Source organism: Seriola dumerili, unplaced genomic scaffold (assembly GCF_002260705.1).
Source record: "Seriola dumerili isolate Sdu_G_001 unplaced genomic scaffold, Sdu_1.0 BDQW01000113.1, whole genome shotgun sequence".
NCBI classification, from domain to species: Eukaryota; Metazoa; Chordata; class Actinopteri; order Carangiformes; family Carangidae; genus Seriola; species Seriola dumerili.
Window position 1 is genome coordinate 641,269 of NW_019174368.1, and position 16,004 is coordinate 657,272.

Below are 16,004 nucleotides of genomic sequence, written 5' to 3' on the forward strand. Positions count from 1 at the left end.
ACATGCGGGGGCCCATTTAATATATATATATATATAAAAAATAAAGTTCAGTTTCAACTATTCATGTAATGGAAGGTTCATTTATTTATGTACCTACCTTATTTATGAGGGCTAAACGATGCATACACAAATTTATCATGGCTACCATATGAATGTTAGTTGGGGTGACAGCATGCAGTACAAGAAAAACAGCGTCTACCCATCAAATATAAAAAATAGCCTTTATTTCACAAAACATACACAAAAGCAAAGCAGAGTCAAGTCACTCGTGATGGCCGTGGCTGCTTTCACAGGACGATGGACAAGTAGTCACAAACCTGAAAGCACAGAAATCAGTAGACTTGTGATGGCAAAGAAAGATCTCTATTAAAAAAGGAGATATGCTAATACCTATATTAGGTCACCACAAGTGTTTATATATATATATATTTATACTATACACACACACACAAACACATAATTATTTTAATAACAAAATTAATCTGCAAGCTAAACAATAAAAGGGAATGCAGATTAATTTTCCTTTAGGGTTCAATCAAATAGATGAGAACAAAAGTGTAGACCAGTAAATACACAATACAGAACCTTCCTTCTTTATTGGAATCAACAGCAATAAATGGAAACACATACAACAGGGCTAAGCACTATGCACAAAAGACACAGAGCATGAGGATAACCACTTAAATTCTTAATTCCAAATTCAGATCTGTATGAACTGCCTGGATGACCTGGCAGTGACTGTGCCCTACCTTGCAGCTTATCATCAGGTTTGGAGAGCTGTCAGTGTTTGGAGTTACAGAGAAAACAGGGTTGTGGAGACAGTCCTCCATGTGCTCTGACACCCTGGACTCCAGAAGACGGCACAGGATGTCGGGAGTAATGTTCTGTTTCTAAAGACAAGGGGTACAACTTTATAGGGTTAGGGTTAGCTGAAGCCATTACAAACCCACTTAACTGAACACTGGGCTTTTCCCCAGTTTTCTCTTCCTTCATTTCATTTACAGGCTTTTAGGAGAGTCACTACACGACTAAGCCAGGAATGCCGTGTATTGTTTTTTTCTGCTTCTTCTTAGAATGAGTTGGGCTACTTGGAAAGTTGTGGTATACATGTTCAAGGAGTTTTTATGAAATCATATTTTAAAGTTTTTTTCTGTCAGATTTTCAAAACAGGGCTGAGTGGATAAAGGAGAGTGTCAGTGTTCCAGTGTTGTATAAGAATCATGTTGATAAGATGTCTTAGTCTTCTGTTTGGGGGATAATCATGCTCCAAGTTTTGGAACTACAGATGAAAAACAAAAGTATGCAGCTTGCAGTGAGTTATCGAATTACGCTTTGAGCTAATCCTCTACCTATTTATTTCCATTTTGGCAAATTTGCACCATTAGAATTATACCAAATTACCTATTAGAGGTTCCTCTTTGCAATGTACCAATGGATGTGGGTACTATCCATATAGCTAGCTATATAGACAATACACTACATAACTATCAATTCCTTACGTTGATACTGAAGAAAACTTAAAAACATAATGATTCTGTGGAAAGTTCTTGAGTTATAAATATGATGCCATAAGTATGATTTTTAGGTAGAAATGAAAGATCCTGTAATTCGATACAGAGTGACCTCATTTTTAATAGGGTAGTGTTTCTCAAACAAACCTTAGTGTTGATGTACAGTCCACAGGGGCAGGAGATGAAATAGCTGTTGATATTCAAGTTGTTCCTACAAGACACAAGAAGCACTTGAAAGTTGAGTCATAAAAATGTGTTTATCATCAATGCAATTTTGGAAAAAAGTCCAGCCCTGAATGTTTGCCTGTTCGTCAAATGGTACAACTTAAATTATTTTCAGTCTTTATCAGGCTCTATTTTCAGTTGCACTGACAGCCCCTGGTTTTAAAACTGAGGGAGCATAGAATTAATTTATACTTAACTCATGTAAATATAAATATAAGAAACTATCAACCTTTGTCAATATATTTGTTATAGCAGGCAATTCTTTGACTCACGTGTGACATATGGGGCAAATAATATGCACCTCGTCCATCCCTTCCACAACAGACGACATGTACTGCTGTTCAAACTGCAGGTTCTTCTCATACTCATCAATAATAGATATTTCTGAAGCAGAAAGAAAAACACCCTCAACTTTAGCAAGAGCTCAAATCAACAAGCTCACACACCTGTTTATACATCTCAAGCCTACTGAAATCACCACTGCATATATCCATATTTAACTTTGTGGTGTTGCAAATGTTTCCATTTATTTCACTGAACATTCATTTTGATATACACAGTCAGTAGTCTAGATAGAGAAACCAACAGGATGATTTAGTTTATGGAGATGTTACCTTGAGACATGAGCTCCTGTTGGATTTCTTCAAGGACTGCCAGTTCATCATACTCTTTCATGACACTGAACATCTGTTTAAAAGAAAAGGAAGATGGCCTCTAGTTGGTTATAAAACTAAAACGTTGGGGATTTGAAAAAACAGACAGTTCAGCTCAAGGAGACAGCTAGAGATGATGACATGCAGTTCATTATTGAATGCAGTTTATGACTTAATGATCTGATGGAAAGGAAGACTTATTTTGAATGTGTGTACCAAGCTTTTATTAAAGGGGCAGTGCAATGTTAAGGCAAAGCTCTCTAATGTAGGGACCTTACATCTGACAGAGCAAACAGAGACACAGGAAGACACCAGGGAGGGTGGAGAGAGAGAGAGAGACAGAGAGCAGATTTTGGGGGACTGAGAGAGCCCGACCGACCGACCGACCTCTGCCATGCCATCTGGCCCCCACAGGGAGGGCAGTCTCTGGTCCTCAGACCGCAGGGCGGTCCACTCCTCCTCCATCACCTCCTGGACGATGATGGAGGCCCCGGAGCCGCTGCATTGCTGGCTCTCTCCCATCTGACGGTATCTCTCCAGCAGCCTGGACCGGCTGTTTTTCAGCCTGTCCACACAGCGCTATAGAATACAGAAGAATAGAGAACAGCACGATGTTAAACCCAAACACGACGTAGCGTTGTCCCGACATGCTAGCCAGCTAACTGACAAATTTACGTTTAATGTCTCACCTTGCGGTACGTTTCTTTCCATGGCGGAGTCGTTCCTTTATAAAGTGAACGGTGTCTGTGCAAAGCGTCCATTTGTAGTATCACTAGCAAGTGTAAAATCACTCATACACAAAGACTTGTTCCAACAAACTGGCTAAAGTTGGGGAGGACTTCAAAACCAAAACATTTCAGCTTTTAACCCCGCGCCCCGGAAGTTAATGCGTATTGCTGTGGATTGCATGATGGGATGTGTAGTTCAGAGCGGCCAAACGGTTTAATTGAAAATCAGAGTCAGGACTTTTAATGATTTTGTGGTCTTAGTTTCAAAAGATGATATCAGGTGTATGAGGCCAAAATCAACATGCAAAGAAAAACTACACTCACACACAGAAGAATCGACAGCACAACTTTCATGTTGAAGTTGTGCCACTTTTTAGAGACCACAGTTTATTTCCCAACACAATGATCTCAGTGCTGTTTAAAAACCAAGAAACTGGAAACGTATCAACCAGTTTTCATGAAGAAATTATCAAGAAATTAGGATATTAAAGTGTTAAAAACCTATCTACAAACTAAAAGGTTTTTTTTTTATTAAAAAAAAAAGGAAACTTATCAACTAATAAGAAATTAAAGAGTTAAAACTTATAACTTATGTACAAACTAAAATATTTTGATTTTTCAAAAAGGAAACTTATCAACCAGCGAATAAGAAATTAAAGAGTCGAAACTTATATACAAAGAGCAAATGAAAGAGTTAACTACCACCTAAAATAATTTTCTTTTCTTGCTTTTGGAGAAGGAAACTTATCGACCAACTAAAAGGAAAGAGAGAGTTAAAACTTATGAAACAAATAGAAGTTTTTTTCTTTTTTTAAGAAGGAAACTTATCCACAAGCTAAAAAGTTAAAACTTATCTACAAACTCTTTGTGTGTGTGTGTGTGTGTGCGTGTGTGTGTGTGTGTGTGTGTGTGTGTGTGTGTGTGTGTGTGTGTGTGTGTGTGCGCACGTGCGCGCATGTGTGTTACTGTTTCAACCACTGGCGGGTCCAGCCATGGAGCTCTGCACCTCACACTGCTCACATCTCTGGGCTGTATGGAGAGTAACAGATCCAGCCCAGGAACATCTCCACCACTGCACTAAAAGCAGGTTGTGAGAGACCGAGCAGGGGTCCATTGTCCACAAGCTCCGGGAGGTCTCTGTGCTGGATCTCCTGCTGAACATTATAGAGAGACAAAGAGTGAAGGAGTTTCTGACCAATGATAAAACAGGAAGCAGGTGAAAACCAACAGTTGTGTAGACATTTGGAGCACTCACCTCCAGCTGGACACCTTCCAGTCCGGCCTGTGGGGCTGAGGTGGAGGGCTGGGGGCTTGGGATCCGGCCTAACGGCTCAGCAAACAGTCTTGCAAAGACTTCTCCTGCTGTTCTTTCCTGAACATTGTAGAGAGACAGAGAATGGAGGAGGAGGAAGGTCAGACTGGTTCAGCTACACCCTTTATACGCCTCTTCCACCAACATTAGTGGGTATAAGCCATTTTCTAAAAAATGTGAGTAAACCCACTAATAAAAGCCAACTGAACCCCTTTCCACTGCTAGTCGAGTTTTCTTTTCAGTTTGGACTGAGGGCACACACAACTGCAAGGAGTGATGTCATCACATGCAATTACACAGCACACACACAGACACAGTGGAGAAAGAGTGAGCTGGTAGCCACCGTGCAAACTATAGTAAAACAGATCTGTCTCTTCTCATCCCTGGGTTAGTGCTCCTGTAGAAGTGTCGGAGCCTCCGTGTGAGATGCTTCAATCGGTGATTTGTGTGTTATAAAACTTAGTTCGGGGTTGCAGCTCACTCTCAGAGGAAGGTGTAGCTGGGGTGTCTCTGGTTTAACAGCACCATGCTGGGCAGGTGACAGGTGTGTTTACAGTCTTTGTGCTCAGAAAAACAAGGGGCAAAAATTTGCATGTTCACCCAGATGTTGCGTTTACATTAATGCCAATCAGAGCCAGAGCCGATAAATACCTGCAGTTATTTGACCTGTGTGTGAATGTCGATTGAACCCTTTTACATTTTATAACATGTAGCTGCAAACACGACATAAAACTAAACATAATATTCCAAATTATATTTCAGATCAGTGTAAACTCAAAACAAATGTCACAGGACAGACACTTTTTCTGTCTGCAGCTGAACAAAGCAAAAGAAAAGTGTTTTACCTTGGTGGTGTCAGTGCTGCTCTGGCTCTTCCTGGACTCTCTCCAGTAGTTGTGGTCGTGGAGGTGACGAAGCATAGCATACATCTGTAATGTCTGTAACCATTATAATACAGTTTAGGATGGGACTCTACTGAATTCAACACAAAACATTGAATAAACTGGTTAATCCCTTCAACCCCTGATGTTTCCCTTAATAAGACAAACCTGTTTCTACGCCGTATATAAATGTCAGTTTCTTTTCTGCTTTTAAATTGATGTAATTTTTTTATGTATTTATTGCTGTAATATCACATTAAACTTGACAGCGCCGAAACAACAAGAAAAAAAGAGGGGTCACTTAAGGTAAAGTTAATAATGAATATGAAGCTATTTTATCTTTAAAAGGAGCAACTGAGGCTGAATACAAACCTGTGTAAAATGCAATATCTTATTTTTACCCAAATTAAACAAGATCAACACTGGATCAGTTTACTTTAAAGGCAGCACTTGGTTCAGAATTGCGCATGGTTACTTCTGTCTTAGTATTTCAGTTGTTTGAACACTGTTTCAAACACTTTCATATTTAATATTTTACATTATGCGACTGAACAAACTTCAGCTGCATCAAAGTCAGTCTCGCGATGTCTCGAACATTCGAAGCCGAGGAAGCGTCAGATAAAACGGTTAAAAAAAAAGTCATTTAAATGATCTTAAACTTATCATATTCTCACATTTTGCATGATAAAACTGTGACAGAGGTCAGCAGTCGTTAGCGTGGCTCCTTTTTTCGTCGAGTGTTTCTCGGGTTTTCCAGAAATAGTCGAGTTAAAGTTTTCAATGTTTCTCTCTCAGAGTCTCAGAGTCTCAGAGTCAAGTGATGGATTTGGAACGATTTTCTTGAATATATACAGTATGTTCTCCATAGCAACCAGCGTCATACGTCAACACGTCATTTGAGAATTTAAGTATGCTATTTAATTAATTTAAGCATTTCTTTAAGAAAGTAGGCTATTATTTTATTGAAATTTATGACAAAATGGAAAATAAAATATTGCCCAATTTTACCCTCGAACATTCCTTCAGTAAAACTAAAATATTATTTAAAAAACAAACTAAGATGATCAGGTACAGGATAATAGATGATATATGTATATAAATATGTGTGTGTGTGTTTGTGTGTTTCTTTACCCTTTAGCATTTCAAGGAAAATAATGACCATAATAAGTAATAACAACATAACAGAGAGCTTTTGAAAACTTAAAACTGAAAATGGTAGCTTAACCAACGGTCTCAACTTTTTTTTATAATAAACAATCTCAACTCATCTTAACAATTAAACGACTTTAACGCTCCTCTTCTCTTTCTTTTCCTCTTCCACTTCTTGCTCACTGATTTACATGATGGGCTGGTAAACCATGATGCACTATGTCAGACAATTAAAATATTGCAGTATAAATGGATTATGTGCATATACTGTATTACCATACTCATCCCTGATTTAACATCAGCCACCTAGACAGGCTGTCTGAAGCCTTCTATGATATAAATGAGGTTAAGCTTAGACATTTTTTCATACATTTTCTTTAAATTTTATGTGGAAATCCCAACATGCAAAACATCTGGGTGAAGCATAATACAGGTGTTGCTTTATTTCTTTAGCTCTACCTCTTAGCCCACACAACCAGGTGACTCACTGTGTACCACAGTGTATCAGAGCACAGCTGTTATTCTTCCCAGCACTTAGATGCAGCAGCCTCTTTCAGAGGCTTTACAAATCCCTGCCTCTCTTCCAACTCAGTGGCCTCCTTTGCCTGTGGGTAGAGCAGTATATTTGGGAAGAAAGCCATTCAGATAAATCCACTTTCTGAGTCACTCGCCTCCACACTTGTTTTCAGGGAGTGTTGGTTATGGCTGAAAAAGCTTAGTGCCATTAGTGGAGCTCTGGATGACACACTGTCTGTAAAATGGATTTCTTTCATCTTGATATGGATTACAGAGAAGGAGACCAGCTAAAGTTCTACATCAGCTTTGTGTGAGGAGGCTCTGGCCAGTTTTTGAGGGTGAAAGAAAAGAGGCAAATATTAGTCATGTAAAGACTTTCATGAAGGGTTAACATGGGACTCGTCTTGGTAGCACATAAAGGAGATATATGACGAAACAAAAACAAAAAACACCAGAAAAGAAAACACAAAGCAAGACATGAGCAACATGAGTGTGACTGCTGAAACAAAAAGCTGAGATTTAAAGCTTTTACTTTCAATCTTACAATAGAAAGTTACCCCAAATAAAAAGGAAAAATAAACTTCTCCAAGCTGACAAACATGAAGTTAGTTAACACATTAGCTTAGTCTGGTCATTAACAGGACAAAATGTTCACACAGGTTGTAAACAACAGCTAAGAAGCTGTTGTTTACAACCTCCATTTAGGACTCTTGGGGTCTGTATTGCAACAAAACTAATATTTTATCCATCAACCACAACTGCAAACAAGGTTAGGCATATTACTCTTTCATTATGAATTTTAATCCATAGAGGTTTTATGGCTATTTGTTAAACTTTTACCAGGGCCTACAATGTAAAGTCTCCGGGCCAAGTGGAAACATTATGGGAACTGAAAGATGGATTCAACATTTCTGAAACTTGACTGATTAGCAACTAAAAGTCAGGATGTATTGGACAAATTTTGCAGGTCTCCTGGTTGAACAAGTAAAACTCATAGATATCTTCATCATGATGAAGAATCTCAAGCACATATTGTTTTTTTTTGTATGAAAAAGGTTGGAAACCACTGGTTTAATCTTTGATAATGCATTGTATATGGTACCATGTGTTTTACAACATTTACAACATTTCCCTCTGAAATGTAGAGTATAAGTAGCAGTAGTACCACTTAATTTCTAGTAAATTATCAAAGGGGGTGATTCACCCTCAGCCTGACACTGAGAGGAGCATCCCCCTTTAAAAGATGGGAGATGTAAACTCCTGAGCTGTCACAACAACAGCACATGAGCTCATTTGTCTGCAGGCGCACCCACGGTGTTAGCTGGGCTGGAGCTGATTCACAAAATCCTCCGTCGTGTTGGTCTTCAACGGCACAGCAGCCTCCTCCTCCTCTGCCACGGAGACCTTGGACACATCTGCTTCAGCACCTCGGACAGCGACCTCGCCGATAGGCTGGAGCCCGTCGGCTGCCAATGGCTTCAGCGGCGCGGCTGTGACAGACGACCAGCAGCAGCAGGAGCAGCATCCCCGGCGGCAGCCAATGAGAAGCCACTGTTTCTCTCCCACATCCAACCCGAATAACTGCAGATGCCCGCATCAAAGCAACGGCTATCTCTCTCTCTCTCTCTCTCTCTCTGGCAGGTTTACATAGCTGAGGGTAAAAGCTGCAATCTATTTTTGGAAATCATAGTAGCCATTTTTTTCTTGATATTCACCGCCATTGTGTTGATCAAGGTTTTCAGACCGATACGTGCTGTTTTATTTGGGCTATGTCTAGGGGGGAGTTTGTCCGAGCTCGCCAGTGTGTTAACGGAACATTAGTGGCCGTGACCGTATAGATTTTCGGTTCTCAATGGAAGACATCTTCCCACTCGCTGCGAGCGAAGGACTGAAGCACATTTCGCATCTCCTTTGCTTCTGTATTCCCACCGACGAGCGGGGGACTTTTTACAAATGAAGATTTGAAAGAGGCAGACACATCATCAGCAGCAGCAGTAGTAGCAGCCACGGACACAAACCTGTCGGCCTGGCGTTTACATCTTATCAGGGACCGATCCGTTTTAACACCCTGGACCTCGGGCAGCTTGTGGATACCGAGCAGAACGGCTGGAAAGCGAGTTCACATTTTGACCACATTTGCTCAGCGGCAAGGGGGTCAGGGTGTGATACATGGATTTCAAAAGAAGAGGCGATTAATTTGAAGGTAGGAACACATGGAGGCTTGTTTTTGCTGCTTGTGACAAAAGCCATTTTTCAGCTCTGCATATGATAACACATAAAGCAGCGTGCTGAGAAGGCCCAGTGATGCTCTTAAGCCAACAATGTAGATACACCATCATTTCACGAGTCTTTTTCATAATTAGATGATGTTAAAACCAGATTAAACAGCATCATATTTCATGTGTTATATGTGAGAGCTCATGCTTCTGAAGCTGCCTTATGTTGGAGGGGGGGCTGCGTTCAAGGCTTCCATTTTGAAGCTAAGATGGATGCTTGTGCACACTTCTTTCTCATGCCTCTGTGGCCTTATCTTGGTTCTTATATAATACTGATGAACACTGAGGGGCGGCAGGCCGCAGTTACGCTGACGTGAGCGGTAGGCTTTATGTGGAGAGGTATCAGCAACAAGATTTAATCACAGACATTGGGGCTTGATGGAGATTAAAACCAAATGGAAATGAAATTGCTAAGGTGCTTTCTACTAAACTGCAGAGGAAAGCTCATTTTCATACTTAAAACTAAACATCAGACTCCTGTATGTGTCCACTGAGCTTTTGTTTTTGGCTACAGATGATGTGGTTTACATTACTACTACATTACTACTGTGAAAGAATGCCAGCATATTTATGTAGCTACAGGGTTTCTTGTAAAGTTTTCAGTCATGTTTTCTCTGGGAAACAATATCACAAAACAGTTAATTAACATATGATCATAGGTAACTATTGAATCATTTGTTTAGGCTAAAATTCAATCAATTAACTTTTAAAATCTTGAAAGTTTTTTCTGACTCATCAAGCAAGTTAAAAAAAAATCACTTCACTCAAGGTAAACTTACTGGCTTTTTGTGGAGATTTCACATTTCATGGTCTTACCCAGTTGAAGCTCTGGGAAAAACCTTGATTGGTTTTCTCCTGAATCACACCTCACAAAATAAAAATGTGGAGCGTCAGAGTCATTGGAAACAGTAAATCCACATACTGGCTTTTTGGGGGCTTTTTCCTCACAGTACAGAGTAGGGCTGTCACAAAATCAGACTTTCACTATATGATTATCAAAAGATTTCACGTTTACTATGTTATCACAATATCTATAGAAAACCCCTAGTATGGAATTTGCGCAGTTGTTATGGTAGCTGGGGGACAGCAATATCACCATGAAAACAACTATCTATAGGTGATTAGATCAAAACTGTGCAAACTCCATAAACTGAGGAATAACATGAGATGTGGTTGAAAGATTCAGTTAGTAAGTGGACCTTACTTAGTTTTGTCCTCACTCACTGTTCACAGAAATGTGAAACAGTGAAACAGTGAAAGAACATTTAAAACACTCCAGTGTTAGTGTTGGGACACGCTGCAGCTGAAAAGTCCCTCAAACAGCCTTCCATCATCAGTGTGTTGGCATGGAAACAAATTGTGGCTGTATCAGCAAAGAGGAAGGGCTCCAAGAAGCTGCAGTCAGATGGCAGGGACGGTGGGAAAACAGAGCTCTCTGGATGGTCACGCCACCGCACCATGAAAGTAGTTATCTAGGCAGCTATCTCCATGAAAACTGAGCTAACTTCATCTGCTGAGGAAGATTAAGAAATACGAATAGAAGCATTGATAATGCTTTAAGTGTTTTTTGATGATTGGTTTCATTTTGCATTGTTTACTAATGTAATGTAACCAGTTACTTCCTGTTCTTTCCTCACAGGTTTGACTTACTCCAAAAGTGAGACACTTCTCAAAGCTCTTTGTCTAGACCGATCAAAGAGCTCCCCCCCCCACCGCTCCCCGATCCACCTCTCCTGTGTCCCTCTGCTGACCTTCACCGGGCATCATGGGTACGGTGCTGTCGCTGTCTCCCAGCTACCGAAAGGCGGCGCTGTTTGAGGATGGCCCGGCTACAGTGGGCCACTACACAGCGGTCCAGAACAGCAAGAACGCCAAGGATGCTGCTGCTGCAGCCGCAAAATCCCTCAAACGGCCGTCCATCATAAGCGTGTTGCCATGGAAACGGATTGTGGCTGTATCAGCAAAGAGGAAGGGGTCCAAGAAGCTGCAGTCAGACGGCGGGGACGGTGGGAAAGGGAGCTCTCCGGACGGTCACGCCACTGCCACAGCCAATTCAGCCTCCAACAGCCTGAAGCTGAAGAAGTCTCAGTCCTGCGCTAACCTTTCATCTTACACGTCCAGCCAAGACCCCTCAGCCACCACTACCACTACCTCCTCCCACCTGCCCACCTCCAAGACCCTGGCTAACGTAGCTACTGTCGCTGCCAAAAAGAATTCCCTCACAGGCTCTGGGATCCAGCCGTCTACTGCAGCAGGCACGCCGAAACGTGTCATTGTCCAGGTAACCAAACTGTTTGTCTTTTTTCTCATCACAGAAAATTTGGTGCTAAATTCATCTATTGCTGTTTAAACTCATATCTCCAACCCTTCGCCCAAACCTTACCTTCCCTTCCTTGCCCTCTTTCCTCTTTCCTTCTCTCTCTCCGTTCCTTCCAGGCCTCCACCAGTGAACTGATGCGCAGCCTGGGTGAGTTCCTGTGCCGCCGGTGTTATCGACTGAAGCGTCTGTCCCCAACAGATCCGGTGCTGTGGTTGCGCAGTGTGGACCGCTCCCTCCTCCTACAGGGCTGGCAGGATCAGGGCTTCATCACTCCTGCCAATGTGGTCTTCCTGTATATGCTGTGCCGTGACGTGGTCTCAGCCGAGGTGGCCTCGGAACGCGAGCTGCAAGCCTCGTTGCTCACCTGCCTCTACCTGTCCTACTCCTACATGGGCAACGAGATCTCCTACCCGCTGAAGCCCTTCCTGGTCGAGGCGGAGAAGGAAGCCTTCTGGGACCGCTGCCTGGAGATCATCAACCGCATGAGTGGCAAGATGCTCCAGATCAACACCGACCCCCATTTCTTTACCCAGGTGTTTGCTGACCTGAAGAACGAGAGCAAGAAAGAAGAGGAGAAGACCAAACTCCTCATAGGCCTTGACCGATAAGAGGAAGCTGGAAGGGGGGTGTGGGTGGTTGGATAGAAAGATTGATGGAGTTAATAGGTTGGAGAGGGTAGGACTAACATAATGCATTGTAGCGCTACCTTGGAGCAGTACTGTTGTCTGGCGTCTCTACTGGTTTATGATTAACTAAATTTCCTGTTTGTACCCCAGAACAAAGAGCCTCTGGGAACGAACCTGGTGTTTAAATGATTTTAGTCGGGCAATGAGCCACCTAAACACCGACAGGCTTTCAGACAAATCGGCAGTGTCTTGTCTGAAGGCAGCAATTGGCCCACAGAGCCATTTCACCAAAACAAAGCCGATAAAATCAGGGTTGTTGTGGTGCTGGCCACATTGTGACTTGATTGGATCTGACAGGTTACTTATTGGTATTCAGTGTCCGGGTTGCTTGGCTCAGGATGTGACAATAACAAGCTTTAAGACCGAGATATGATCTTTAGTATTTCAAGAACAATGTAACTGACAACACAGATAGGGAAAGCCATATTTTATCAAATGCCTGGCCAGCACGGTTCATGATATGACATTAACAGGAAGTGAGAAAGAGATATCTATCGGTTTTATCTTCTGGCTCTGGCCCACAGACACACATCTGTCTGACCTGTACCTTGTTTCAGTGAGATAAGAAGGTCAATCTATTGAAGTATTTTTCTGTCTTTTGATAATAATAATAAATGAAAAAAAGATTGGGTTTAGAAACGCCAGACAACACATTTACGTAAATAAGGGTGAATATTATTATAAATATAAAGATACAGGATATTGATATTGTGTGATAGCATCCAGGCATTTTCGCTATAGAGAAATGTCAGGGTAATGAAAAACAAGAACCACGCTGCATGAGGTCACCTCATATGTCCTTGCACATGACCACCTGCTTATTGCCAACTCCATTTTACCTTATTCCTATTGTCCTGCCCGAGCTTATTGCACTCACCAACATTGGCTGAGAGGTCCACTGTTGAGACTTACAGCGCATTAATCAATACCATAACATGGATGAGCCAGAATCAACCACAACACAACCAGTAGGACCGTGAAATTTTCGTCCCAGTTACTGTAGTGGATTAGCTGATCCGCATCTTACATAAAGTACTGTACTTTTAAGGGAATATTTGGGTTTATCCAGCCAAATCTGCTATGAATTGGGAAATCAGTTATTTATTTTAGTATGAAATGCTAATCCTTTGGGCACAGATTAATAATCATGAAACAAGCCCTACTGTGAGCTGTTTACATCCACAAAAAACATGGGAAAATGCAATACTGACCCCTCTAGGGCATATTTTACTCAAGGAATTATTTCATTCCTTCCTGCTCCCCTGCACTTTGTCCTGCAGTCCATATTGGTGCTGTCCTGAATGACCACAGGAAAGTGTTTAATTGAAAGAAAGAAAGAAAGAAAGAAAGAAAGAATGAAAGAAAGAAAGAAAGAAAGTAAGAAAGTAAGAAAGAAAGAAAATAAGAAAGAAAGAAAGAAAGAAAAAAGAGAAAGAAAGAAAGATTCCTGTTTTAAAACACTGCACTCATGTTGTGTGCTTCATACTGTATGAATGATTGGTGGAGCCGGCTCGTGGAGGACATGTTCAGAGTTGGATCATGTGATCTGTCTCAACCAATGGCTACAAACACCAGAATGAAAGAGAATGTGATATTCCAGGCGTGTGAGGGCGGGGGCAGATGCTACAAGTGCAGATGTGACTTTTCTTCCACAACAACTCTTTGATGTTGCTGTCGCCACTCGAAGGCTCGAGGGACTGCTGTTTAAAGTGTCAACCACCGTCCTCTCTAATTTTACCCCCCACTGATTACTCTCCACATCAACCCGGACAAATTAAAACACCACAGATTCTCCATCCACTCCAGTCCGGTCTGAACCGGTCCTGTCCTGCCTCTCTGGTGCGGTCCAGTCCAGTCATCCCATATGTAGAGACTCTCTGGTCCGCTGACCTGACGGCTTACTTATTCACTGACTTATTTGATATGCATGTGTGCTTCTATAGGTTTCCTAGCATGCTGCTTTGTGTTGGGCACACCGCACCACATGTTATAGAAGAGACTGAGCATTCGCCATGCTGAACTGCTGAAAGCTAGACTCAGTGATGTGACATCCACTCAGCAAAAGGACTCTTTAATGAAGGACATGTGTGAAGGCCAGATGTATCCATACCTCTTCTGTGTAAACATTGAACATAAAAGGCAAGTTCAACTATTGGTCCTTAATCAAGTTTGCCACTATTCTTGATTCCATGGTGCTTAGGGGTCTAAAGACCTCTAAATGACTAAATAGTTCTCCCTCAGATCTAAGTTACAGCTTAGATGGGTTTCAAAAAACTCCAAAATCCCTGCGAGACTTTGGGTCAATTGGAGAGAATATTAAAGGGGTATTCCAACAATTTATCAGTGCACTTCCATAAGGTTGGCAGGCTCAGACAGATCAAAAACAGAATGGTCAAAATCAAAGCATTTCCCATAATGCAGCTGGATAGCATCTGTCATTAGACACCCCCCACCTCCTAGATGCTCTCTTCTTTCAAACCACACTCCTCCAGTTTGTAATGCAGCATTTTTGTTACATATAACCCCAATGACATCATCAGGGTTATTGTTTCTAGCTTTCAAAAGCTTCTCCAGAGCGACAGAAGACATTATACTCTTGCTATCACAGATCGGGTAATACTCCTCATTCACCACAAACTGACCTACAGGTGTAACATTGGTGGAATGCCTCTTTAAGTACAGTTGTAAGGAGTTAACTGAGGCAGGAAATTGAGATACAGATGCTCCACATATTCCCTCCTTGCTTTGATGATGTCACATCACCAAGTCTAACTGTAGCCAAACAGACTGTCTTCAATTTTAGAAAAGCTCCGCCTTCTCAAACAGGGCAGAGATCTTGTGCCATATCATTGTAAAGTTATTTCATATAAAAAAACAAAAAAAACAACAAAACACAGAGAAACATGAGCCAACTCAAAGTCTCTGACTGTGGAACAAGAAAGACTTTAAAGGAATTTCATGAATAAGCTTTTTCACAGTGTTGCTATATCAGGTATCAGACATATAGAGCAGAAAAGAGGGACTTTGCTTAAGAGTGATTTTAATACACAGGGAAGTTTTATGTGCCACTTGTAGGCCCAAATTGGAGTCATCAAAAGCTAGAGAACCAAGCATTCTCTTCTTGAATTTACAGTTTTTGAAAACATGTTTGGATTTCACTCTGATATGATTTAAAAAGAATCAAAATCTCCAAATGTCAAAATAATATGGGGAATGGGATTTTAAAAATTTAACAAACAAACTTAACAAAACAGAATGCCATGCCTGTTTCCAGACTGGGTGTCTCCACAATACAGGTGATTTAACTCTGGTGTTGTTTTGTGTTCATATGATAACCAACTGGGCTGCAGGAAGTGCCATGCTGTAAAAAAAAGAAAAGAAAAAAAAGGAAAATGTAGCCTTGATCCAGAGTCAGACCTCATGAGACAAATATGCACATGAAGAATGAATCCATGGCAAACAAGCTTGTTTACATGTCCCCCCTCCTTAGCTGTTTCTGATGGGTTGAACAGTAGACATGGCATTCCCAAGACGACTGTTGAATAATCTTTGTTTTCTTAATTTGTTGTACTTAAAGAGCCAACCTGTATGTTTGGTGGGATCTATATCACTACAAGCTGCTAACGAATTCTCATTTCCATGACAAGACATTTGGTGAACTGAGATAAGTTACAGTAGCCGTGTTTCTACCAATGTGTTTTTCTGCACATTTTGAAGTGTTGCATTAGAAAAGGTTGATGGCCAACT

General features: G+C 41.3%; 2 protein-coding genes across 2 annotated transcripts; one reads left to right on the top strand and one right to left on the bottom strand.

Annotated features, from left to right (window-relative positions):
* Window positions 1–207: 207 nt before the first annotated feature.
* rpain (RPA interacting protein) lies at window positions 208–3,254 on the bottom strand. The gene is made up of 7 exons (XM_022748022.1): window positions 3,079–3,254; window positions 2,777–2,968; window positions 2,351–2,423; window positions 2,009–2,120; window positions 1,659–1,722; window positions 750–890; window positions 208–317 (listed from the first exon to the last, which is right to left on the bottom strand). The coding sequence occupies exons 1-7, from the start codon at window positions 3,148–3,150 to the stop codon at window positions 288–290; spliced, it is 684 nt and encodes a 227-aa protein (XP_022603743.1). The 5' UTR covers window positions 3,151–3,254; the 3' UTR covers window positions 208–287.
* Window positions 3,255–11,016: 7,762 nt separating this feature from the next.
* On the top strand, window positions 11,017–12,450 carry LOC111223752 (cyclin-dependent kinase 5 activator 1-like). The gene is made up of 2 exons (XM_022748012.1): window positions 11,017–11,532; window positions 11,688–12,450. The coding sequence occupies exons 1-2, from the start codon at window positions 11,017–11,019 to the stop codon at window positions 12,177–12,179; spliced, it is 1,008 nt and encodes a 335-aa protein (XP_022603733.1). The 3' UTR covers window positions 12,180–12,450.
* Window positions 12,451–16,004: the final 3,554 nt, after the last annotated feature.

Excerpts from the sequence above, each read along its gene's own strand:
- rpain (XM_022748022.1), bottom strand. The coding sequence starts at position 3,150 with ATGGACGCTTTGCACAGACACCGTTCACTTTATAAAGGAACGACTCCG. Across the intron at positions 2,424-2,776 it reads GGCCAGATGGCATGGCAGAG|ATGTTCAGTGTCATGAAAGA; the intron begins GTCGGTCGGTCG and ends TCTTTTAAACAG. Across the intron at positions 891-1,658 it reads GACTGTACATCAACACTAAG|AAACAGAACATTACTCCCGA; the intron begins GTTTGTTTGAGA and ends CCTTGTCTTTAG.
- LOC111223752 (XM_022748012.1), top strand. The coding sequence starts at position 11,017 with ATGGGTACGGTGCTGTCGCTGTCTCCCAGCTACCGAAAGGCGGCGCTG. Across the intron at positions 11,533-11,687 it reads CGAAACGTGTCATTGTCCAG|GCCTCCACCAGTGAACTGAT; the intron begins GTAACCAAACTG and ends CGTTCCTTCCAG.